The sequence below is a fragment of the Trichosurus vulpecula genome, chromosome 2 (assembly GCF_011100635.1).
Source record: "Trichosurus vulpecula isolate mTriVul1 chromosome 2, mTriVul1.pri, whole genome shotgun sequence".
In the NCBI taxonomy this organism is placed as follows: Eukaryota; Metazoa; Chordata; class Mammalia; order Diprotodontia; family Phalangeridae; genus Trichosurus; species Trichosurus vulpecula.
In genome coordinates this window covers 413,797,365-413,822,171 of record NC_050574.1, presented here as the reverse complement: position 1 = coordinate 413,822,171, position 24,807 = coordinate 413,797,365, and the positions used below count along the sequence as shown (strand labels likewise).

Sequence of the window (24,807 nt, the reverse complement as noted above, 5' to 3'; positions counted from 1 at the left end):
CTGACTAGCCTACTTCTAATTTCCAGGCTGCTATAAAATGTGATAAATGAGTAAGACCTCAACTAATGGAAATAGTCCCTTGCCTTAACTCATTTTGGTATGCACTGAGTCTTCAAAATTCAGTGCAGTTGAGAAAGTGTAGGTGAAAGTTTGAGCAAAAATGTCTGTTTGGGCTTATCCAAAACCTTAGAGAAACACCATTTCCATATGCCACATCTCCCACTGAAAGGTTTGCTTATCTTGGGAGGATTTGCTGGTATTTGAAGATGGCTGGCATGAATTAAGTTTCCTATAACACACATATGAGAGTTGGGATGGGCTTTTAATGTAGATATAAAGTATAATAAGCTAGCAAATAGAGAATTGCATGAAATATGCTTCATCTCAGTTTGGAAATCAACCATAGTAGATAAAATGTTGCCATGATAGTCATAGAGAGATTTTAAGAGGCACTTATTTCCTGAAGAAAAAAAGTGAGTAATAGTCCATGGTATATAGACACATATTAAGGATTTTACTTTGTGTCCTAAGGTTTTAAAATGAAATTGTTCCTATAGCAAAGTAGTCACACATGGATATGTGTACATGTAGATATGCATGTGTGTGCACACATACACATGTACGTTGTGTGTATATGTATGTATTTGTGCATACATGCTATATAAATATAAACTTTTTGATTATCTGATGAAAGAGAGCTATCTGCAAAAGGTCCATGATCTGTCTAGGAAAAATCACACCCTTGAGGGCAGCATCCAGTACCTTATTCTGACATTCTGCCTCTTCATTTTAAGATCGTGTTCCCCAATTACTCTCTGAAGAGCAATCCTAGGATATTTCAAAAACAGCCTCTAAATTTTACTCACTTCTACTCTCCCAAGATTTGGGTCTCTCTTCTCCCTGAGGCATCGTAACTCTCACTGACATGAGGGGAGATATATATATATTTATATGTTTTTAAGGAAGGCCAACATGGAGTATGTGAATGTCCTATTCACAGTCTGCCCAATGTCATTAGTGAAAGACTTTATTGTTTGTAAGAAGAAAGAGGTATTGACACAAAATTATCTCAATAATAGTGTATCCTGGCCCTACAAGTTTTTGCCAATTTTTCCTGGAAAAGTTATGGTGAACCATATCTATCATTGTCTCTTAATATATTTCCAAGTATCCTTCACATAGTGTAAGGAAACATTATCTTTTATTACTATCAGGAATTTCTCTCATTGGTTGAAGAAAATGTCAGCCTGTCTTATAAAGATAAAAAAGGTGTTCAGAATAATCAATATTAGGATCCTTAAGATGGTCCTCCACCCTGAGCTCTAGGGAGCAGTAGAAGCCAAACTGTAGTCAATTCAGTAAGCATATTTTAGCATCTATTTTATGTCCACCCTTGTACTCAGCACTCATCCTATCCCTAGGCAGAAAATCTATTAATACACTAGCAGGGTTCTCATTTTAAGGATTTTTTTTTATCTTCAGACAAAAAAATGTTGTTTCTTATCAACTGAACATTCATTTCCTTCTTTGCTATAATATGTAACCAGGTCTTAATGTTCCTCCAAGACTTAAAGTTATAGTTTTCCTGCTCTATTTTTCTTCTATGAGAAATTAGGTGAGGGTGAGAAAGATGACATGAATTTTTAGAGGTTAAAGGAATTTTGGAGGAAGCCTGAGCCAGTATTTTCTGGAACACAGAGTAAGTAGCCTCCTCCATATTCTTTCACCTTGTCCTATTTTCCAATGCACTATTATCTCTAGACCTGCCAAGACCTCTAGTATGTAGATCCGGGTCCTAAGCATATGTCAGTGCCAATTAGTTGTCTATTTTTAACTCAAGTTTTAGTCAGTAAAAAAAAAAAAAGTCACCTCCCTGGATAGTTTAAGCACCAAAGGTTAAAGTCAAGTGTGCTTCCTTGGTTTTATCTTGGATTGTAGCAATGGTTTTTGCCAAGAATATTCTGGGGTCATTTCCAAGGAATAAAAGGTAGGAATATGGCACTAAGGTTGTGAAACAAATGTGCATTTTCATCATTGCAGGGAAATGCTTATCAAAATAGTCCTTAGTTATCATGAAAGCACAAAGTGCCAGGAAATGACGTCCTGGGTGAGGGGAAATGGACCAGCTGTGCTTGTTTTGGCTCTCCCTAATGTTCTCAGCTTGGAAAAAATTAATCAGTGGAAAGAAACACTCCCATTTTGTTAATTAACACATGCACTTTACATATTTGAGAGGAAATAATAATACTTAATGCTTTTCTAGCAACTTTCACCTCAGGATCTCAAAGAGCTTTTTAATTTTTTTTTTCCGCTTTAATCTTAAAATCACACCTACCAAGGATGTGTTATGTTCATAGTTCAACTGAAAAAACATAGATAGAGACAACTTGCAAGTGTGTCTGGAGATCACCAAGTGAATTGATGGAAAGCTAAAGAAGTCTGGCACCCTTTCTTATTTGCAAATGAGCCACATCTTTTTTTAATATCAGGGAAGCGATTCAAAATTAAGAGTTTCCTTTACCCAACAGATTAGCAGAACTCTATCCAGAAAAATAAAAGGGGTGTGTAGCCAGGTGTAGCACACAGTTGTGATTTTAATTCTCTCTCTCTCTCTCTCCTTCTCTCCATCCAAGGTGGTGAGACTTCGAAAACTGGCCCAGCAGATTGCAAACTGCAAACAGTGCATTGAACGATCTACATCCCTCATCTCCCAAGCTGAACAGTCGCTGAAGGAGAATGATCATGCCCGATTCTTACAGACAGCTAAAAATATCACTGAAAGGTAAATAGGTGGCCAGGCAACTGGGAAACTCCCTTGCCGTGCATACAAGGGGCAATTCTCTCTCAGGGCAGTCAGTGGGTTCTTGATGCCCTTTGCTTGCCTTTTGTTTAGATTCACGTGCTGCATACTAGGGAGAAGAGAGATTTGAAATGGCTTTGTTCAATGCTGTAGAAGCTTTGCTTTGAAATGTCAAAGGCCTTTCAGTAGTAGTCATGAGGTGCTCAGCTTTTGGGACTAGAGTCACCCAGGTAGAAATATAATAAGACCATGTTAGAAAAATCTTGTGATGGACAAAAACATTGTTTATTTCGACCTTCAGAGTCAATCTTATTCACATTTTAAAAAAAAAGATTCAAACAGGTAGTAGGGAGGAGAATTTTGTGTTCCATTTGGGGCCTGTTTTTTACACACATACACACACATGCACACGCACACACACACCAGCTGCTGCTATCTCTGTTGAATGAAATTTGTTTTATTATTGATTGTAGAGGTTTAGACTAGAGCTGGCCCTAAAAAGAAGCACAAACCTCCGTTAACGAACCATTTCTTTTTAAAATAAATACCCTCCCTCTACAAGGTGCCTGAAAGTCTTGTAGTATGTCAGTGACCTCACTATCAATGCTGATATGAGCCTTTGATTTAGCCTTACAGGATCCCTGGGACACATCTTTTTTTCCCAAAGACATCAAATCAGACAATTGGGAGGCCTGACCGAATTCATCTAATGCCAGAAAACTGTTTGTCTAACTTGCCAACTTGGAATTTTGAAAAGCAGGATCATAAGAGCATTGAATTTTTTCACAGCTATCTCAAGAGACAGATTTGTAAGAGATTCTTTTTTTGACCAAAGGGAAAAAAGTTCTTCCTTATATCTAACCCACATCCCTCCTGCTCTTAATTAAGCATGTTTGTTCTTGGTTCATTTCCAGAGAATATGGACAATAGCTGGTTATCTTCCACTTCATATTTTTGAGGCTTACTCTTCTCCAGTTTAAATAAGCCCAATTCCTTTCCTCAGGAGTCCTATTTTCCCAAGCATTTAATCATTTTCATTGCTCTCCTCTGGACCTTCTCCAATTTTACTATATCCATCTTAAAGTTCAAAACTGGAAACAGTACTCCAATAAGGATCCTACACAGTAAACTCAAACAGGACTAGTTTACACTTACGTCATGCATTTCAAACTGAGATCTCTGAGTACTTTTCCAGCTATAAATTGCAAAACACTTATGAAGTGAATATTATGGCCTTCAGTTTTTAGCAATCTCTCCCACCACCGCCCTCCTCCAAAAAAGAAAGATTTAGTACTCTATGTACAACTCACTTTGCCTAGAAGAAGGGAATTCAGCTGTCCTACAAGAACAGGTCTCAATGCAGTTGGAAGTTGGGGGACGGAGAACAGAGTACAAATAGAAAAATGTACATCTGTGGGACAGTGAAAGCACTCCCTGCATGTATAGATCAAGGCTTGTCCTCTGTGCAACCATCTTTTTTAAATTTTTTTTATTTTTACCAAATATGGACACACCAATTTCATTCTACTAGACAGGCATACTTCACAGATGTGTGTGTACTGGAGGCTTTTTTTGCCCCAGAATATTGAGCTTATAAAGAGCTGATAAGAGTCTTTTTCTCTTTTTCTAAAGTTTTCTCTCTCTATTGCTGTCTGTCTTTCTCTGTGTCTTAATTTTTACAGAGCTCTTTATCTGATTCTGTATTTCAGCATTTCTTTTGGCTCTTGGGATTCTTTCTATCTACCTTTCTCCATGTTTTCTTATGTCTCTTGGGCCCCCTTTTCTGCCTTATCTTTCTGTCTCTCTCCTCTCATTTAATCTCTGTCTTGGGTTTCTCCATATGGGCATTTAAGAGCTTTCTCTTCATCACTTGGCACATACTTGGCAGCCCAAGAAAAAGGTTTCAGACTTGCAGACATTACATACCTGTGAACACCCCAAAAGTGCTTTCGACATTGTGAACTGTGTTTTCGTTCTCTCTCTCTCTCGCTTTCTCTCACTCTTTCTTGCTCTCGCTCTCTCTCTCTCTCTCTCTAGCTCTCTTTCTCCCCTCCTCTCCCTCTATCCATATATACTTGTCTATGTATGTCTATCTGTCTATTTATCTATCTATATATTTATATATATACACACATACATATAGCATGTATGTGTGTGTATTTTATATATAGAGAGTTATTCAACAAATTAAATTCATTAAATGTTGTTAAAGTGCTTACCATATACAAGGCACAATGCTAGTGAATATGGATTTAGAGCTGCAAAATGGTATAGTCAGTCTTGAGGAAGTCGTGATCTCCCTCAGGGAGATTTTAGACATGCCTGATACAAAGGGGAGTATGATAAAGGGAAAGGACAGTATACTGATGGAGGAAAATTTGAGGAAAGAGAGGTCTCTTTCAGCTGGGGGAACCATAGGCTATTTGACTCTTCGCTCTCACCTCTCATAGCCAGTCAGTTGCCAAATCTTAGCATTTATAGCTTCATAACATCTCCCTCACATTTCTCCTCTCTCCTAACACAGTTACTACCTAGGTCAGAGCTCATTATGTCACCCAAGCTGATATAATAGCCTTCTAATTTTCTGAAGTCCTATATAGGGAGGAGATGATGTGACTACCTAGCTGTTTTAAATGAATTCCCAGGGCTAAGCCCAGAAAAGTTGTGTTCTAAGGCAATGAAAGAATTTGCAGGATTGATCTAATTTTGAGCAATGGAGAATAGGAGATTCTAAATCAATGGAGATGGTCAAATGTCCTGATTTTCAGAAAGGTAGGAGGAGGTAGATTCCCAAAATTATAGACTAGTGATCTTCTGGGAACAACCCTTAAGAAAACTCTTAGCAGAATGAATTATTAAATGGATGATCTGTGTTCTTACACTATAATAAGTAGTGACTCCCATCTTCCCCTAAAAAAAAAAAGTAGAAACACCAATCACCAAGAACCAGCGTGGGTTCCCCAAAAATAAAGCATGCCAGATTAACCTTATTTGGCCACATTACAGAATTTGTTCTTTTCAGTATCTTCTGTTTTGTTGGTCATTTTTCAAAATAAAACAAAAAATTAGTTTGTTCGAATTTATGGTTCAAACTTGGGGGTGGCATGGAATTTAACAAATTCTAGGAGACAAAAAGAAATCGAGCTATCTTGAACCAGTCAAATAAGTTACCACTGGCAAAGTCTGTGGCACTAATAGAATAAAAATGAAAATTTAACACCATTGATCATACAGCTATCACAATAAAATCACTTTATTTCAATCTGTTCCAAAGATCTTCATAAGTTAATTTTAAACATAATTTCATAGCTATTTGATATTTCCAGAAATGTGTTGACCAAGGAAAGCTATAGACATAATGTATATGGATTTCAGGGAGGCCTTTGAGTATCACACAATATTCTGGTGAATAAGATGAAAAAAACACAGGTTGAATAATAATAATACAATTAGATGAATTCATAAAGGTCTTATTTTGTCCATATTCAGTGAGTGCTAGTTAATGGATTAATATTGAAGTGGATTTTCAGTGACTTCTCACAGGTCTCTATGCTTAGTCTTTTCATTGTATCTTAAATATAGAACTGGAAGGGACTTTGGAGGTCAACTAATCCAACATCTGAATTTTACAAATATGGAAACTGAGGTCGAGATGGAGGCAGCATTGGTAGAAGCCAGGATTTAAATCCAGGTTCTCTATTCAAAACCAGTCCTCTTTCCACCTTGCCATACACGTGGTAAGGTTTTCCATTTTGCTATAAAAAAAGTTTTTATGAATAACTTGGATGAGAATATCTATCTGCTCAGGAATTTATTTTGATTAATATTTTAGATACCCCAAAAAAATTACAGTGCACCCTGAATGGTGTAGGAAGAGATACAGTGATAAATACAACATAGCTCATACTCTCAAGGAACAGTTTATCAAATTTTGTTGATCCGAAGCTAGGCCATTTCAAAGTTTTAGTGACTACAAATGCATGATGAGTGAAAAGTCTGATTACCAAAATGGCTTATTCTAAATAATAGAACCATGGTGGGTAGAACAACGAAATTAGGATACCCTACTATCATCTGTGCTTGAGCATTTTAACCACCTCTGAGCACATTTTAATAGAGACATTGACAAGCCAGAATGTTTCCAGAGGAGACTCAAAACCGTATTGTATGAAGATTGGTTGAAGAAATTGATTATGTTTAGTTTGGAAAAGAAAAGGCATAGGGAAGCCAAATAACTATTTTCAAATAATTGAGTGATTGTCATGTGGGAGAAAAATGGTAGATTTAGCTTGTGCAGCTCCAAAAGACAAAACCAGGTCAAATGGGTAAATGTTACAGATGGGCAGAAGTTGATTCCAAATTCTTCACATGTATAGCTTCTCCAGCATGGGGTAGGTATCCCACTGGGCAATAACTTCACCACCCCTGTAAGCACTGAAATACAGATTGCATAACATTAAGTGATGTTTTAAAATCTCTTACTTTCAGATCAATGATATTCCTGAAAATAATCCTACTACAAATGATTTAATGAGGAGGATGCAATTGTTTGCTTTCAATAAGTATTTTATAATAAATAATTCATAATCTTGTAAGATGCCTCAAAATAAATTTCATCCCCTTCCCCGCCCCCCCACCACTTAACCCAGTATTTTGAGTTATTATGACAGCTCATCACATCTTCACTTGAAATCATGCATAGCTATCATCAAATTGACATTTCTCTTGTATTTGGGGATTTAGCACTCAAGTTTGGTTCATGGATTTTTTTTTCATTTTCAGACTCGATTATTAATACTTTTGCATTCTTGTCTCTTTAGGCTTTAATTTTGCTGAGTTAGCCAAATTGGGAATTAGTACAAAAACATATTTATAATAAAAACATAAATTAAGAATTTATATATACAAAGTTATTCTTTCACATCTTCTCTTCCAAGACAAATGAATCTGCAAATTATATGCTGTATATCATCATCATTATTATTATTGGGCACATTAGGTGATTATTTCTAGACTAATAAGATATCGCTTTTGTTATGTGATTGTCATTCGTTCTCCAGTGTTCTCCACTGAAGCTTAAAACATACACCGAGTGCAGCAGACACTAAGAGCAAAGTAGATGGGCTTGATTTTTGTACTTATTCACTGTTACACTTTTTTTTTCTCTCTGGTACCCCAGGGTTCTGTAAAACAGAAGTATCAGACTCAAAGCTGCCAAAACTTCTAACCAGATTAAAATGTAATCAGGAAATATTTAACAAAATTTTAAAAAATACAATACAACATGGTTTTCTAATTCAACATCGTAGCTCTTCGGGATCTGTTTCTATTTGATTTTGATACAACTGCTGTAGAATATGATTTAAGAAATTCTGGGATTGAACCAGACCTGAGATTCTTAATATTTTTGTATCGTGGACCCCTTTGGCAATCTGGTGAAGTCTATGGACCCCTTTCAGAATGTTTTCAAGTGCTTAAAATAAATACGTAAAATTACAAAGAAATTAATTATATTGAAATAGTTACCAAATTAAAAAAAAAGTTGACAGACCCCACTTTAAGAACCCCTGTAAATAACTGAAGAATCTCTCAGGTCTTTCTCAACTTTAAGATTCTATTATTTTAGATTTAAGTGGGAAGATTTAACTGCCTGGAAAGCCTTAAAAACCTACTATTACTATTCTAGGGATCAATTTGCTGCAATGCCATTTCCTAGTATACACTATTAAATACAGAGAAAAAAATATGTCTTTAGATGCCCCCAGATATTAGGAAATACTTGACCTAAAGGAAAAATAACAAAGAATAAAATTTTGAAAGCTAGTAGTCAAAGGTTTGATGGATTTTGACAAGTTATCTGAAAGGGAAAGGAATAGGCATTGAGGATTTAGGAAATAAAAATATGCCCTGAAATGTTGACTTTGGCAGCATTTCCTTAGCTTGTCACTCCAAGAGAGGGTTTGAAATCCTAGCCAGAGATAGGGATCTTTCCTACGTTTAAACAATGAGTGGGTGTTAAAAGCAGGAGTAAAACTCAACTGCCCTTTACATGAGTTTTCTGTCTTAGGAGCTCTTCCCTTTTTATGGTCTATCCTCCTCAAGGTGACTACAAATCTCTTATCAGACAGCAAGTGTTTTTCTGATAGGAAGATTCATAGAACTGAGTTCACTTATTTTAATAGTTATTCCATGGCTACTCCAGAGACAGAGACAAGGAGACACTGAGAAAATGAGTTAAGAGCTACTGGGACAAACAGGTCTCCAGTAAGCTGATCTGCTTTGGAGAAGTGATTGGGAGGAGCAATCAAGTGTTCTGGCTTTCCCTGTGCCACATCCCTGTGTACCTCCAACAATGGGTTGGAAGTTATGCTGTGGATTTCACATTATCTCAGCAAAAAGCTCCCTGTTAAATATGATTAATGTAATAGAACCAGTTCTTTTCCTTTTTAAATCTCTAAATAGTTCAAAAGGTCCAATAACATTTTCGTACTGATCCTTGCTACAGTTCTGCATGAAGTCTTAGAATTTTCCACTTTGCTTTTGTAGTTAGAGGTCAGGTATCAGGCATTTGTTGAATTTCAATGTCTCGATATGTATATAATAAAATGTGACCTCCTGTTGGGAAGAAAAGCATAGAACAACAGATTATCTAGTACAAGAGTAGCAGGAAGGTATAGAAGAAGGAGCACTGGTCTGGAATTCAAATCCCTGCTGCACCATTAACTAAGGGCATGTAGGTGGCAGAGTGGATAGAGTACCGTACGTGAAGTCAGGAAAACCCACCTTCCTGAGTTCAAATCTGGTCTTAGACACTTACTAGCTGTGTGACCCTGGGCAACTCACTTAACCCTATTTGCCTTAGTCCCTTCCTGCCCTGTTTCTCTAACTAACTACCTGTGTGACCTTTGGCAAGTCACTTAACCTGTTTGCCTCAGTTTCCTCATCTGTAAAATCACTGTTCTGAACTAAGCAATTTCATTTCTCCTCCAGTGCTGAAATTCCACAAACATGCATAATAAATTATTGTTTAATTATTGAACCTCATATCTTGAATCGTTGAAGGGTAAAAGATGACAAGGACAACAGAGTTTGAGAAGTACAGAATGTCCAATGTGTCATGGTCCTTTTCTCAAGGAAATAATTAATATGTTTGATGTAGCCAGTGTATTCCATTCCAGTGTATTTATGCAAATGGACTTGAATGTCTCCTCGAAATCAGGGACTGTCTCACTTTTGTTTCTGGATCCCTGGTGATTTGCACTATGCTTGGCACAACATTACTAGTAATGATTGATTGATCTCTGCACATCTCTAGAGTATACCCAAATAGGCTGATTTATAGAAATAGTTTGTATTGCAATCTTTTCGATGAAGCCTCAATGCATAGGAAAAAATGTGCACCTACAAGGAGAATTTATGAGAAAGATCATGCATATATCCCATGGTTTATTCAATGAGTGAATCAAACAGAATCCCATGCTGAAAGGAGTGAACTGAATAATAATTACTTTTTTAAAAAATATTCAGAAAATGTTCACTTTTTACAGCCGGGCAAGTGATTGGCTAAAATAAAACAATATCTGGGAGCTTTTAAAAATCCTTATTTTGTCCTTTATGGATTTCACATTTTGATAAATTTCTTTTGAAGTAGAGAACTTCTGGAGACTGACTCCAACAGTTTTTCAGACAGATGTGTGAAAGAATGCCTGGGGCAATAAGCTTCTTACTGGTGCTGCATTTGACAACGCCAAGCTGTTAAATACAGAGCAACATAAAATATGAATATTCTTTAGCTTCTAAAGGGAACTTTGCTATTTAGCAGTAAAAGGGGGGGGGAAATCCAATTCCTTTCTCTCAAAGAAGGAAAAATGGGCGGGGTGGGGGAGAATAGAGGAATTTAATGCTTGAACTCTTTGGTTTCATGTTAAGGGGTAAAAGCATTATGTACCATTCTGAGAGACTAAATATATTCATACAGATTTCTAAAATACTGAAGTATATTCTCCTTTGGCTATAGAGTGTGTGTGTGTGAGAGAGAGAGAGAGAGAGAGAGAGAGAGAGAGAGAGAGAGAGAGAGAGACAGACAGAGAGAGAGACACAGAAAGTATTCTAAGAGATGGATGTGAAAGCAATCTGTAAGTTTCTGAAAACTTTTCCTTTTATCATAGGGTCTCCATGGCAACTGCATCCTCCCAGGTTCTAATTCCTGAAATTAACCTCAATGACACTTTTGATACCTTCGCATTAGATTTTTCCAGAGAGAAGAAATTACTAGAATGTCTGGATTACCTTACAGGTATTCTATTTTTTTTATCTCATTCTTTACACAGGGTTCTATCTCTATTCTTTGATTGTTTTCTCCCCAAATAATCTAGTAGAGGTTTGAATTCAAAAGAAAGTTCAGTTTTTCTCCAGCCATGATGTGCATGAATGTTTTGTCCCCAAGGAAGGAGGTCTGAATTAGGGTCGGGGGAAAAGAAGACACTTCAATATTAAGTAGAGGGATTCTCATCTCATATACATATTGCCACTCTCCCCAGCCAAAAGCAATAAGGAAACAAAAATATCTTGATATGCTGGTCAGATCACCTTTATGTAGTATTGAGGTAAGCTACATCTAATCAAATGGAAAGTATGATTCTGATGATCAGAAATCTCACCGTGTTTCAAAGCTTCGGGTGAAAACTTCTAGTAAATTTGATAGAAATCACATTTGGATTCATTGAAATTGTGTGAGGCAGGTAGGTTACTCAGTGGATAGAGAACATTGGGCCTGGAGTTAGGAAGACCCAAGTTCAAATATGACCTCAGATACTTACTAGCTAGCTATAGGACCCTGGGCAAAATACTTTAACCCCTATCTGTTCCAGTTTCCTCAACTGTAAAATGGGGATATTAATACACCTGCCTTCAGGGGTTGGTTGTTGTGAGGGTTAAACAAGCTATTTTTAAAATGCATAGCCCAGTGCCTGGTACGTAGTAGGCCCTTAATAAATGCTTGTTTTCTTCCTTTTATAACAAGCACTTTTTCTGATCTCACACATAATGCTTCTTCTCTACTCCTAACTGCCTAAACACTGTAAGGACATGTACCAGTAGAATTTGCGATCTATTATTTTGCTAGCAAATTCCTTTCAGAAAAGATCCACTTTTCTCCTATGACGAGGTTCACAAGGGTATGGATAAGCATTTGCTTTACTTCACAGTATCCCAGATTTAGTTTTAGTTTTTGTTTTTTGGAGGGGGAAAGGCAGGGCAATTGGGGTTAAGTGACTTGCCCAAGGTCACACAGCTAGTAAGTGTGTCTCAAGTGTCTGAGGCTGGATTTGAACTCAGGTCCTCCTAGCTGCCCCAAGTATCCCAGATTTAGAGTTGGAAGGCACCTCAGATAAATACCTTTATTTAACAAATGACTTGTCTAAGGTCATGCAGTAAGAGTGAGAGGCAGGATTTCAACCTAGCTTCCCTGATTTCAAAGCCATCACTGTTTCTACTGTACCAGGCTGCTTGTGTTTCAAGTCCACAAACATTTATTAGGTACCTACTATGTACAAGAAACTGCTAGGCCTTAGCTGTATAAAGATGAAAAATTATATAAGTCCTACCCTCAAGGAGCTTACAGTCAAGTAGGAGAATATGGATTATTAAACTTTTAAGGAAAGTAGAATGTGGATAGGGGCCTAGGTCAGACAGCTGCAAAAATTCAAGACAGGAGAGATCATTTTCAGCTTGCACAGAGAAGATAGTAACTGTCGTAGATCTTGAAGGAAAGAAAAGAATAGAAACAAGCAGAGAATGAAATAAGTGTAGAACATTTAAGTCTTCTGGAAACCACCCCTCCCCTGCCATACACACACACACACACACACACACACACACACACACACACACACGTCTACAGAGGTGGATTTGAGTACAAGAAGAGAAATGGTAAAATAGAATCGTAAGTCATAAATATTGACCAGGCCCTCAGAGATCAATCCAGTGGACCTCTGTTCAAATCATGACTCCTATCTATGGAATGTTCAAGAAGTAGTCATCCAGCCTCCGCTTGAAAATGTCCAGAAGACCGTCAATTCAGCCACCGCTAAAAGAAGCTCATCCCTTTTTCATCAGCTCTAATTTTTAGGAAGTTTTTTTTTTCCTGCTTTTAGAGTCAAGCAGAATGAGGTTAATATCTCATACATATTTCAGCCCTTGTGGTATTTGAAGAATACCATCATATCCCATTAAGTCATCTCTTCTCCAGGCTAAATGTCCCTCCTTTATTTTTCTTTAAACTGAAGTATAAGGCTTTATGTTCATCTCTATTAAATTTGATCTTGCTTACTTCAACTCCGTCGAGGTTGGAAAGGCAATTTAGAGCTAGATTGTAGGGAGCCATTACTGTCAGCCTTAAAAATGTCTATTTTATCTTGTATACAAGAGAGAGGCATTGAATGTTTTTGAGCAAAGAAGGGATGTGATCTGGCCTGTATATTAGGAAAGTCAGCTGTGAAAAGGATGGATTGGAAAAGCATGGAATAATTGGGGAAAGGATAGATTACAACTAATACAATTAGATGGTTTCAGAACTAGTTGGGTAGCTAGGCTCAAAGAGTGGTTATTTAATGATTCAATGTCAACAAGGCAGAAAATCTCAACTGGTAGTACTCCAAGGCTCTTTGCTTGGCCTTGTGCTGCTTAATATTTTTAATAACTTGAATTGAGGCAGAAATTATATGTTTCGCAAATTTGCAGATCACACAAAGCTGTCTGGGCAAGTTATCTGTATCACTGGGATGAATCTAATAAGATGAAATTCAGTAGAGATAAATGTTGACTTGCACTTGAGTACAAAAAATAAATTTCACCAGTAGAAGATGGGGGAAGCATGGATAGACAAGAGGTATTCTGGAAACACCTAGAACAGAGATCCTAAACAGTGTGCCCACATCACTCCCAATTGCAGCCCAAAGCAGAGTTGGTGGGTTTTTTCCTTCCTACAACAACTTCATACCATTTCTATACTGAGGGCTTAACTCTGATATCTTTTTGAAATAATAAAAAGTGTTAGATATGAAAAATAACAAATTGGTTTATTCCCCAATTGCTGCACAAACCACTTCATGTGTACAGCAACAGTATGTGCCGGCAGAGTGCTATTTCAACGAAAGTGTACTATTACCAAGGCTTAGCATAAAGAATTTTCTTTACTAGACCATGTATTTCAATTTTGCGTTTGGAAAATATGGTCACTGTAACCATAGATTATCCTCTTGGCTTGGCATGTGTTTGATGTGTCTGTCTGAGATCAATGTTCCCAAAGCCATATTTCCATTCAGTATGATTGGTGTTTATCCCATACTAATGTGCACATCTGGATACCTATTAAAGAGCTCTTTCCCCATCAATTACACCTTGTTATCCATCAGTTCCAGATGGACATTTGGTTTGTTTCTAGACATAACATAGACCTTCCTTGCAACACACAATGTTGGACTAAAGCTGCCAAGTCCAAATAGTTTATCAGACATGTGTGAGCCGGAAATGAAGTGTTCATGCACTGTTTGCTACTGTTCCATGTGTCCTATTAGCAACAGAGGCAAAGATGGTTTCTCTAGCACTACATCATTATACATTGAAATTGGTTTCATGATACTCATCTTATTAAATGTGAAATATCTAACAATTTTTCAAAATAACAAAGTCCTTACCTATTGAATGGCTTCCAATCAAATAAGAATAAGAACTAAAATTTGCATGTAGTGCTTGACAGTTTACAAAGTGCTTTCCTCCCAAATCCGATGATGAGAGAAAAGTTTTAACATCTAATGTCAGCAAGCATGCTTTTCTCTGAAAGGGAAAGCTATTACTTTAACTTGTGACTTGCCTCAAAGTGATATATCAAGATAATAAACCAGAAAGGTGACATTCTTTCCCTGGCTGTTGCTTTTGCCATGTGTCACACAGCACTTTCTATTTTGCAGATAATGTTTCCTTGTGCTCAATTATACATATACAAATATTGATGCATCTATAAATATATAAATGCATCTGTATATATTTTTGTAAAGTGGAGAAAATGTCTTTAATTATTGATATAAGAATGAGTCAATAAATAATTTAAAGTGAGGGTAGAATTAATGTAAGGAAATATATATATTATATGTATATAATATACATGTATGTCATTCTGGCCCCATACCTACAGAGACTAAGAATATAATTAACGAATTCCATATTGCACCTGGCCCTTCTACCATAGAATGCAGCTAGTTCTTCAGTGAATTCCTTGATTTATAGTCAAGTATAAAGTATCTCACTGTGATGAATTTGGGATTTGTATCTTTCACCTAATGGATAATTTAAACTCATACCTGATAGAACATTCTATGGATTTTGCTCTTAAAACTTGAGTATCTTTGTTCCAAGTAGTATTCCTTGTACTTTATTTATTATAAAGTTCTCATAAGCATTTTGGCCTCCAACAGAACTCTACACAAAGCTCTGAGGTGATTAGGTATCATTAGCCTTTTCCTAAGTACTTATCAAGCCCAGTCTTAAATCTAGCCTGTATTTATCTTAATCTCTTTTGTGTTATGGATACCTTTGGCGGTCTGGTAAAGTCTATAGATCCTTTCTCAGAATATTTTCAAATACATAAAATACATAGAATTACAAAAGAAAGCAGTTATATTAAAATACAGTTATCAAAATATTTTTAAAAGCAAGTTCATGAACCCCAAATTAACAACCCCTAATCTAGAGCAAAGAAATGCCTTAGGTCAGATAAATGTTATAGACAAAAGTTCTAACCTTTGGAATTTATTATTCCACTTCTGAAGTTATGCATATATTTACTTAAACTCATAACTGATTACTAGTGGACAAGTTTCAGAAACACTATTGTTAATGAAAAATGTCCTTCATCTGTTCTGTTTTCTTGCCCATGAAAATAGCCATGAGTATCAGTTAATATGAAAAGTCTATAAGAATCACCAGTAGGAATTAAAGCATTTTCTCCACTACAGTGTTTTGAAGAAATAAATTTCAAATCCCTCCTTTATATGTGCATATAAGAAATATACAGACTAGATGGAAGGTAAACTGAAAAGAGAGGCATTGGGATGGTGGGGACTGGGAAAGGCCCCTTGCAGAAAATAAGTTTTGAGCAGAGTTTTCAAAGAAACCAAGGAATCCATGAAGCTGAGGTAAGATATAGTATTTCAGACATGGTACACAGGCAGTTTAAAGCCTTTTATTGAATAGCCAATAATATGCAAGCCTCCCTGGCTCACTGTTCAGGTATTGATGGCTTAGAATGAGTGTAAATAGCAATTGTTTTCTGTTCTGGCTGGAAGCTCTGAGGGTCTTTCCCTTCAAATTGATACCTTTGGGATGGTAAATTGGGCCGTCATTTGTCTCAATTCTTGCCTAGCCCTTGGTAGTTGAATGGGCATGACATCAGATAAACAGAGACCTGGTAAAGACCTTAATTTTAAAAGGCCAAGGTCATCCACTGTGTCCTAGGCCATCGCCAGTGATCTTGATCTTTGTCTTGATACTGGACTGATGACTTGGAGAAAAGACAACTTTGCATGGCTCTGTCTCATTCAAATCCAGTTCAGGTGTCAGTCAAGACATAGCACTCATGATGTCACTGGTCCTTTTCAAGAATGAAGGGAGAACAATAACAACAACAGAAGAGAAATGAAGTGTTGGGTTTGACAAACTCCAAGTATTCCAGTACAGCTGAACCCTAGAGTGAGTAGAGGAGAATAAAATGTAAGAAGACTAGAAAGCAGCTAAATTGGGAAGAGTTTTAAAATACAAAAGAGAAGACTTTATATTTTATCCTGGAGGTAATGTGGGGCCATTAGACCTTACTGAGCAGTGGGTGTCATGGGCAGCGTTTTGCTTTAGGAATATCACCTCGGCATCGGAGTGGAGTATGGCTTGAATTGGGGAGAGACTTGAAAGAGAGACTAACAAGGAAACTATTGCATTAGTCTAGGTGAAAGGTGATGAGGGCCTGGATTAGGATGACTAGCGAATGAATGAATGAAGTGAAAGGATGTTTGCAAAAGATGCGAAGGTAGACATGATAAGATTTGGCAAGACCAATATGTAGGGAGAGTGAAGAGTGAGGAGCTAAGAATGCCAGTGAGGCTGCAAGTCTGGGTGAGTAGATGGTACCCTTCAAACTAATAGGGAAGCTGCAAAGACGGATGTGTTTGTGAGGAAAGATAATTATAGCTACCACTACATGGTACTTTAAGGCTTGCAAAGCATTCCACATTGATTATCTCATGTGAGCCCCACAATGACTTTGTGAGTAGGTGATGTTATTATCCTCATGAAGACAAAGTAACTGAAGCTGAGAGGTTTGTTTGCACAGCTACAAAGTGTCTGAGGCAGGATTCAAACTCAGGTTTATTGACTCCAAGTCTGGTACTCATGTCATATCAGGTGGCTTCTCAGATAATGAATTCTGTTCTGGACATGGTGGAAATAACTCTGCTTTGCCTTTCACTGTGTGACAATGGGCATATTACTTAGACTGTCAAGGTCTCAGTTTCTTCAACTGTAAAATGATGAAGGTGGAAATAAATTAATTGTCCTCCAAGGTCCCTTCCAGCTCTAAATTCTTCCTTCTATGATGTTTACCCAGTTATCCATCCAGTGAGGAATAACTATCTCCCAAGACTGCCCATCATACTTCATATGCCACTTCTTTTTTTGTCCTGTTGGGTGAAATGGGGATTGGAAGGAGCAGAGGAAAAATCAGTGGATATAAATGGATTTATGCTATCATTTTGCCTTTGGAAATGCTATCTGATGAATGAGGTACAGTTCAGGAGGAAAGATCTAAAGCAGGGATTCTTAACCCAGGGTACATGAATTGGGTTTTTTAAAATATATTTTTGATAACTATATTCAATATAATTGTTTTACTTTGTAATCCTAAGTGTTTTATTTTCGCACTTGAAAACATTATTCTGAGAAGCGGTCCACAAATTTCACCATATGTCTATGTGTCCGTAGAAATGTCCACCATATTATCTATGTGTCCATAACACATGGAAAAAGGTTAAGATGTCCTGATATATAGTAGCATGAGAAATCCAATTTTCCATGATGCTCAAACATTTTCCAATATCTCACATAAGCGCAGTCATGATATTTCTGGATTTTTCCCTTTACATGCCACAAAAATTCTAGTAGCTTGTCTTCCTCTTCCTAATGGAATGGTAAACTGATCTCCTAGTTCAGTAAGAGTATGTCTGGCCTTCCCCAGGCAGCCTGTAAAGAGGAAAGAAAGAAAAGATCCCTATGCTTGACTTTGATGAAAATCTCCTGAACTCAGTTGCAATGATATTGGTAGAAGTTGATGTCTATGGAGGACTGATCTTTACGGTCAAACCTCCATTCTGCTCTGGCATTCTGGTCTCAGGTGAATGAATTAACTAATCATCTTTTATTCTTACTTCCAAACAGCTCCCAACTCTCCAACAATTAGAGAAGAGCTCTGTACAGCCTCATACGACACCATCACTGTGCACTGGACCTCCGATGATGAATTTAGTGTGGTTTCATATGAGCTTCAGTATACCATCTTTACTGGACAAGCTAACGTTGTTAGTAAGTACTGCCAATCTGGCTCTTTTCCTTAACTTAATCAGGAGGCCCACTGTCCTTGGCTCTAATTATGAATGAACCTCAAGAAGGGGAAAAGGCAAATGTAGTATTAATGGTACTCATTTTTCCCTTTCCTGTCAAAAAAAGCTCTAGGTCACCTGCTGACTGATTTCATAGATTTGATCACCAAAGAAACCTCTGGTACTTCAGTCACTACCTTCAAAAATAATCCTGCTTATTGCTATGTTTATCAGAAGTGGGTGGGCAATTGACCCTGCTCCGAAGGAAGTGTTTAGAACCACAGAGAACGCCTCAGAGAAAAACCAAAGGGAATAAATAATTCACTATCCTGGACTGAGAATTCATGAGGCTACAAATCTTTTTAAAGTTTAGTGTCTAGGAAAGTTATCTGATGGAATCTAATGCCACTGGATGGGATGGCATGGTGGATAGAGAGCTTGTAATCAGAAAGACTCCACTCCCTGAGTTCAAATCTGGCCTCAGACACTTAGTAGCTGTGTGACCCTGGGCAAGTCACTTAACTCTGTTTGCCTCAGTTTCCTCATCTGTAAAATGAGCTAGAGAAGGAATGGCAAACCACTCCAGTATCTTTAGCAAGAAAACCCCAAATTGGGATCACGGAGAGTCAAACATGACTGAAACAACTGAATAAGAATGCCATTTATTAGAGGCAGCTTGGAATAGTGGTATATACTGAGCAGTCCTTTGCAGACAAAGTGGTTCAGAGCCCTACCTTGAACACATACTGGCTGTGTCACCCTGGCCTGGGCAAATCATTTAATCACTCCGTGCCCTCAGAAGTTCTCCAAGACTACAAGTTGAAGAATAGGTTCTGATGTGCAATAGTAGAGAGCATTTCCTCATGAAGAGTTCCCTTTACTGATGATATTACACATAGATCCTAAAGTCATTATTTTTGTGCTAGAGGGGACCTTTGGTGCCATGGAGTTCAACTTTCTCACTTTACAGATGAGGAAAATTAGTCCCAGAGATCTCACATGATCTCTATCTGGTTTGCCAAGTCGCCTCTGATTAGTATTATTTGATGATGTGTAGCAGAGCTTAGTGAGTTCTCTGATCAGGCTAGAGATCTCGCCCCTGTCATGTTTCTCTGCTATTTCTATATCCTCCCTGTAAGGCAAGGTCGACACATACAGACTTCAATTGACACCAATGCACCAGTAAATGGAAATATTCACAAGGATCAAAAGGAAAGTTGATATATTAAGGGCCATGAGTTTTTATACAGGGCATTCCACTGCACTAAAACTTTAGAGACACCCTGTATAATCTGTGTTAATGTAAAATGCAGAGAACCAAAATAAATCCAACTTTAAAGTTAATCAGGTTCAAGCTGTATAGGAGATAGATTGAGAGAGAGAGAGGAAAAGAGAAAGATAGATAGATGGTAAATAGAGAGATTGATATAAACATGTATTGTAATATATACGTAATATATTAAAATTATGTAGTATGTTGTACTGTATGAATCATATACATATATATTCCAATTGAATCCAGATCAAGTCAGAAGACATTTTTAAAAGCACTCTACTAGGTATCAGTGAAATAGAAAATGTAGGTATGACACGGTCTTTGTGCTTATCAAGTTTATAATCTAGAAAAAGAATTCTTGACATTTTCTTTTTCATGGAACCCCTTAAGAGTTTGTCGAAGTCTGTAGGCACTTTCTCAGATTATTTCTAAATTAATAAAAGAAGATACATGGGATTAAAAGGAAAACAAATAATTCTGAAATATAGTTAAGAAAGTATTTTAATTCATGGACCCCAGATTTAGAACCCCCTGATCCAGAATGGGATGTGACCTGTAAATAGATACATAAAAATAATTCAGAATAACATAAGTGCACCGTAGACATGCAAACAAATTTCTGTGTGATGTCCACAGGGAGGGTTGCCACCAATGACTATACTTATCAGTAATCGTGTGATGGAGGTCCTGGCATTTTAGATGGGCTTTTAAAAAGACAAAAAAGACAGAGATGGCATTGGGTGTTTGGGGCACAGCATGAGGCCAGGTATGTCAGCAGCAAAGCTCAGGAACTGTCTGGGAGATGGTAAATGGTTCATTCCAGCTGGAAGGAAGAGAATTGTAGATGATATGGCCAAAAAGGGCAGAATTTTATTAAATAATAGAGTATCCTGTCAGGCCAGTGAGTGGCAGTAGTTTCAAATAAGTTATGCTTTGAATAAACTTGTATTATATTTCACTGCATACATTTTTCCTCGAATACCAGACTGAAGCCAAAGATATGAATGGGGAAAAATAGAAAGTAGTTCTGATGCTCAGCAAAGAAATATGTTTCATGATGAACTCAGAAAGGAGTCTAGACGATCCCCAACTCCCATATAGTAGACATAAAAATAAATACCCTTTTTCTACTCCTCAAGCTCACATCCATCTTTCTACAGGAGACCAGGCTGCCCCTGCCATAGGAACTATTGGAAGGCAGGTATGGGGGAAATGGGCAGAAGGGTTTGAATTCTAAGGTGGCTCAGTGGACAGAGGACTAGACCTGTAGACAGGAAGACTCTTCTTCTTGAGTTCAAATCTGGCCTCAGACACTTACTAGCTATGTGACCTAGACAATTCATTTAACTCTCCCTTAGTTTCCTCATCTGAAGAACATGGCAAAACCACTCCGGTATCTTTGACAAGAAAACCCCAAATGGGGTCATGAAGAGCTACTCTACTAAAATGACTCAACAGCAAGAGTTCTGAATAAAGGAGTGAAATCATAAAGTAGAAATAATGGAGAAGAACTCACCCCAAATTATTTAAGTCTATTGCTTCTTTCCTGGAGTACTAGATGGAATTCTAGGCTTGGAGTCAGGAAAACCTGGGTACAAATCCCCATCTTTAAATCAACAAGCATTTATTAAGCTCCTACTATATACCAGGTACTGCATTGAGCAACGTAGCATAGGGATAATTATGGCACCTACTTCAAAGAGTGGTTGTGAAGATCAAATGCCCAAGCCTCTGAGGAACTATGAAATGTGAGGTATTATTCCACTGGTCCATGAACTGACACTAGTTGACTATAACTAATTTTACTGGTCCATAAAACCAAAGGTATCTTATATCTTAAAACTTCCAAAATTTCAAAAAACAAAAATAGAGAGTTCTTTTTCTACTCCTCTTCTTAAAATCATGCCTTTCCCACCCGCTATTCCTTCCATCACCTGGTTTGTATTCATCATCCCTTGAGCCTTGGCCTTGAGATTGCTGAGAACAGAAGATTATTTAGATATTTACTGGTTCACTTTGGGCTAGGAAACACTACTGGAGATTGCCTATTATGAGTAGGCCTCCTGCCTAAAAGTATTTCACCAAATAGAGTCATTAAATGAGTCTCCTCTTTAACAAATGCAAATTCCTCTAGGTATGTAGTTATTCAGCTTTTCATATAATTTAATTAAGTCTGGTTGCTTTCATCTTAACCATGTAGAGAAGTTAGCTGCAGTGAAAGACTGAGAATTTTGATTAGATACGAGAGAGGAAGGAAGTTGATAATCTCAGAACCATATACTTTATGGAAACAGGGAAAGTATGTATAGGGTGCTGCAGAGGATGTTTAGGGTATGAAGTTACTGAAAGCCCAAAGGAGGGGCATTTAGAAGGTGGAAAAAACTGCCAGGGCCACTCCATCAATATGAAAAGGATACTTCCTCTTCTCCATTTCTACCACTCAACACCAGCCTTCTCTCCTTCCTCTTTCTCTTTTCTTCATTCATTTAACAAACATTTATCAAATGCATATCATGTGCCCAGTACTAGGCACTGGAGATATAAAACCAAACTGGAAAAGTCCTTGCTTTCAGGGAGCTTTCATTCTCCATTTCCTATTCTTCCTCTCTACTATATGCCTTGTAACCTTGATGTCAGAGATTGGACTATTTATTATTCAGAACTAGAGTTCCACCAAATTTTGGATGAGAAACATAAGCTTCACTTCAGTGGAACAATGTCCTCCTAGTACCAAAACTGAATTACAAATGGATTTTTGGAATATAACTTGTCCACAAATTTAAGACTGCCTATTTGCATTAAAGTATGATGAAAAACCACCTTGTGGAAAATTCAGGCTAAATTGATTACAAAGTAGATTTTCAGTATGGCAGAGAGGTTATCAAATTATTTCAAAAGAGAATCTGTTTACACAGAAAGAAATATCACTTCAATGCTTTCTCACCTTATCCTTTTATCACTTACAGCCCCCTCCCCACAAAAAAAGGATAAAAGGAGGTTATATTCTGCTTCTCTCAACTCTTTTGGCAAAGCTAAGACTAACATTAATTTATTTGTTATTTACTAGACAGTAGTTATTTTGCATTTTTAAATAAATATTTATTGAGTGCCTTTAATGTGCAAAATACTATGCCAACTACCACATGAAATGAGACATTGAATAAAACACAATCCTTATCCTCAAAAAGTTTGTAGTCTAGTGATGAAAAGTAAAAATTTAGTAATCTAGGGGGAAAATGGCTATCGAGTTGACCGATATCAGTTCATTCACCGGTGGAAATGATAATGATAATAATAATTTACATTTATATAGCCCCTATACATATATATGTATATGTATATGCGTGTGTGTTTGTGTTTTTCTACGTTATGGTTGTGGCAAATCATAATATGAGTGGAATAAAATATGGAGACAGCTGGGTGATACAGTGAATAGACCACTGTAAGGAAGATCCTGGCAAACCTTTTAGCCTCTTCCTCAGTTTCCTCAGCTGTAAAATGGGATTAATAACACCTACCATCCATGGTTATGAGGACAAAATGAGATCCCATATGTAAAGCTTTCTGCAAACTTTAAAATGCTATAAAAATACTAGTGTTATTTTTTTTAAAGACAGAGTTCAGAAGAGGGAGAGATTATAGCGATGGCATCAGGGAAGGCATGATGAATGAGATGGCACTTTTTCTTGGCCTTGAAGAAGGGGAAGGATTTTCTAGGCACAAAATTGGAAGAAAACATTCCAGTAAAAGGCATGTTAACAAAGGTGTGGGAACAGGGAAGGATAGTGTACCCAGGGATCTAGTTTGTGTAGGGGAGAAATATGGGCTAAGACTGGAAATGGGGATGATAATAACCAGAGTGCAAGCTGATAAAGCTTGCCCTGGGGAATCTGGGCTTTTATTTGGTAGGCAGTGGGAAACTAAGATAATATGATCAGAGATTCATCTGAATTTTTTGTGTAGGGCATCTTGGAAAGAGAAGAAGAACTTGAAGCAAGGGAGAATATTTGGGAAGCTGTTCTAGTAGTCCAAGCCAGAAATTACGAGTGCGTTATCTAAGATGGTAGTACTAAGGGGTTCAATTCAAGAGATATTGTGGTTATAAAATCAACAGTCCTTGGAGCCTGATTGGCCCTTTAGCTAAGGAACAGAAAGGAATCAAGAATAAAATTCAACTTGGGAAACTGAGAAAATATTGGTGCCAATATAAGGAGAATTAGACAAATCAGGAAATGGAGCGGGTTTGGAAGGATAAGGATGTGTTTAATTTTGGACATATTAAATTTGAATTGCTAGTAGGACATTTGGGTGGTGATATCTAACAATCAGAATTGCAAGGCTGGATTTTTTTTTAATTTGGAGGCTAAAGACATGAAAGTGATAGCTTATGCTGTGAGATTACATAAGGCTGCTGAGTAAGAACATATATTGCAGAAAAGTCAAAGAACTGTGCCTGGGGAAATATTTATATTTAAAAGAAAGGAAAAAGAAGAGGAACCAAAAAATCAGACAGAGAAGGAGCAGTCTGAAAGGTAGGAGAGTTAAGAAAGTACACTATCGTGGAATTAAAAAGTAGGGAGGCATTTCAAGAAGGACTGTGTGGCTGATATGCTTTGGAGAGAGTAAGGAGAACTATGAAGAGACCACAAAAACTCATCATTAGGAAGGACCAGGTAACATTTCAAGAAGTGGTTTCCACTAACTCTTGGGGACAGAAGACAGATAATATTTTCTGAGAATTTTTTCCTTTTTGGGCATGTATCAGAATATAGTAAAGAAAAAAATGTAGGGGGCAGCTAGGTGGTGTGGTGAGTAAAGCACTGGCCCTGGAGTCAGGAGGACCTGAGTTCAAATCTGGCCTCAGACACTTGAGACACACTTACTAGCTGTGTGACCTTGGGTCAGTCACTTAATCCCACTTGTCCCTGCCTTCCCCACTTCAAAAAAAAAAAAAGAAAAAATGTATTCTTTTTAAAAACATGTCCATGAACTTACACATTAGTTATTACTTCTGATTCATTTTTTGTTTTGGCAAATTAATTAACCAATCAACAAATATATATTAAGGGCTTACTGTATGTCAGGCACTG

The 24,807-nt window shown here is 37.3% G+C and overlaps 1 protein-coding gene across 1 annotated transcript in view; it reads left to right on the top strand.

Moving 5' to 3' along the window:
• MID1 (midline 1) overlaps positions 1-24,807 on the top strand; it is a 155,694-nt gene that overhangs the window by 106,658 nt on the left and 24,229 nt on the right. The window contains exons 5-7 of the mRNA XM_036745630.1: positions 2,634-2,782; positions 10,969-11,096; positions 18,281-18,424. Of these exons, the coding sequence (XP_036601525.1) occupies positions 2,634-2,782; positions 10,969-11,096; positions 18,281-18,424 (421 nt within the window). The remainder of the gene's footprint in view (positions 1-2,633; positions 2,783-10,968; positions 11,097-18,280; positions 18,425-24,807) is intronic.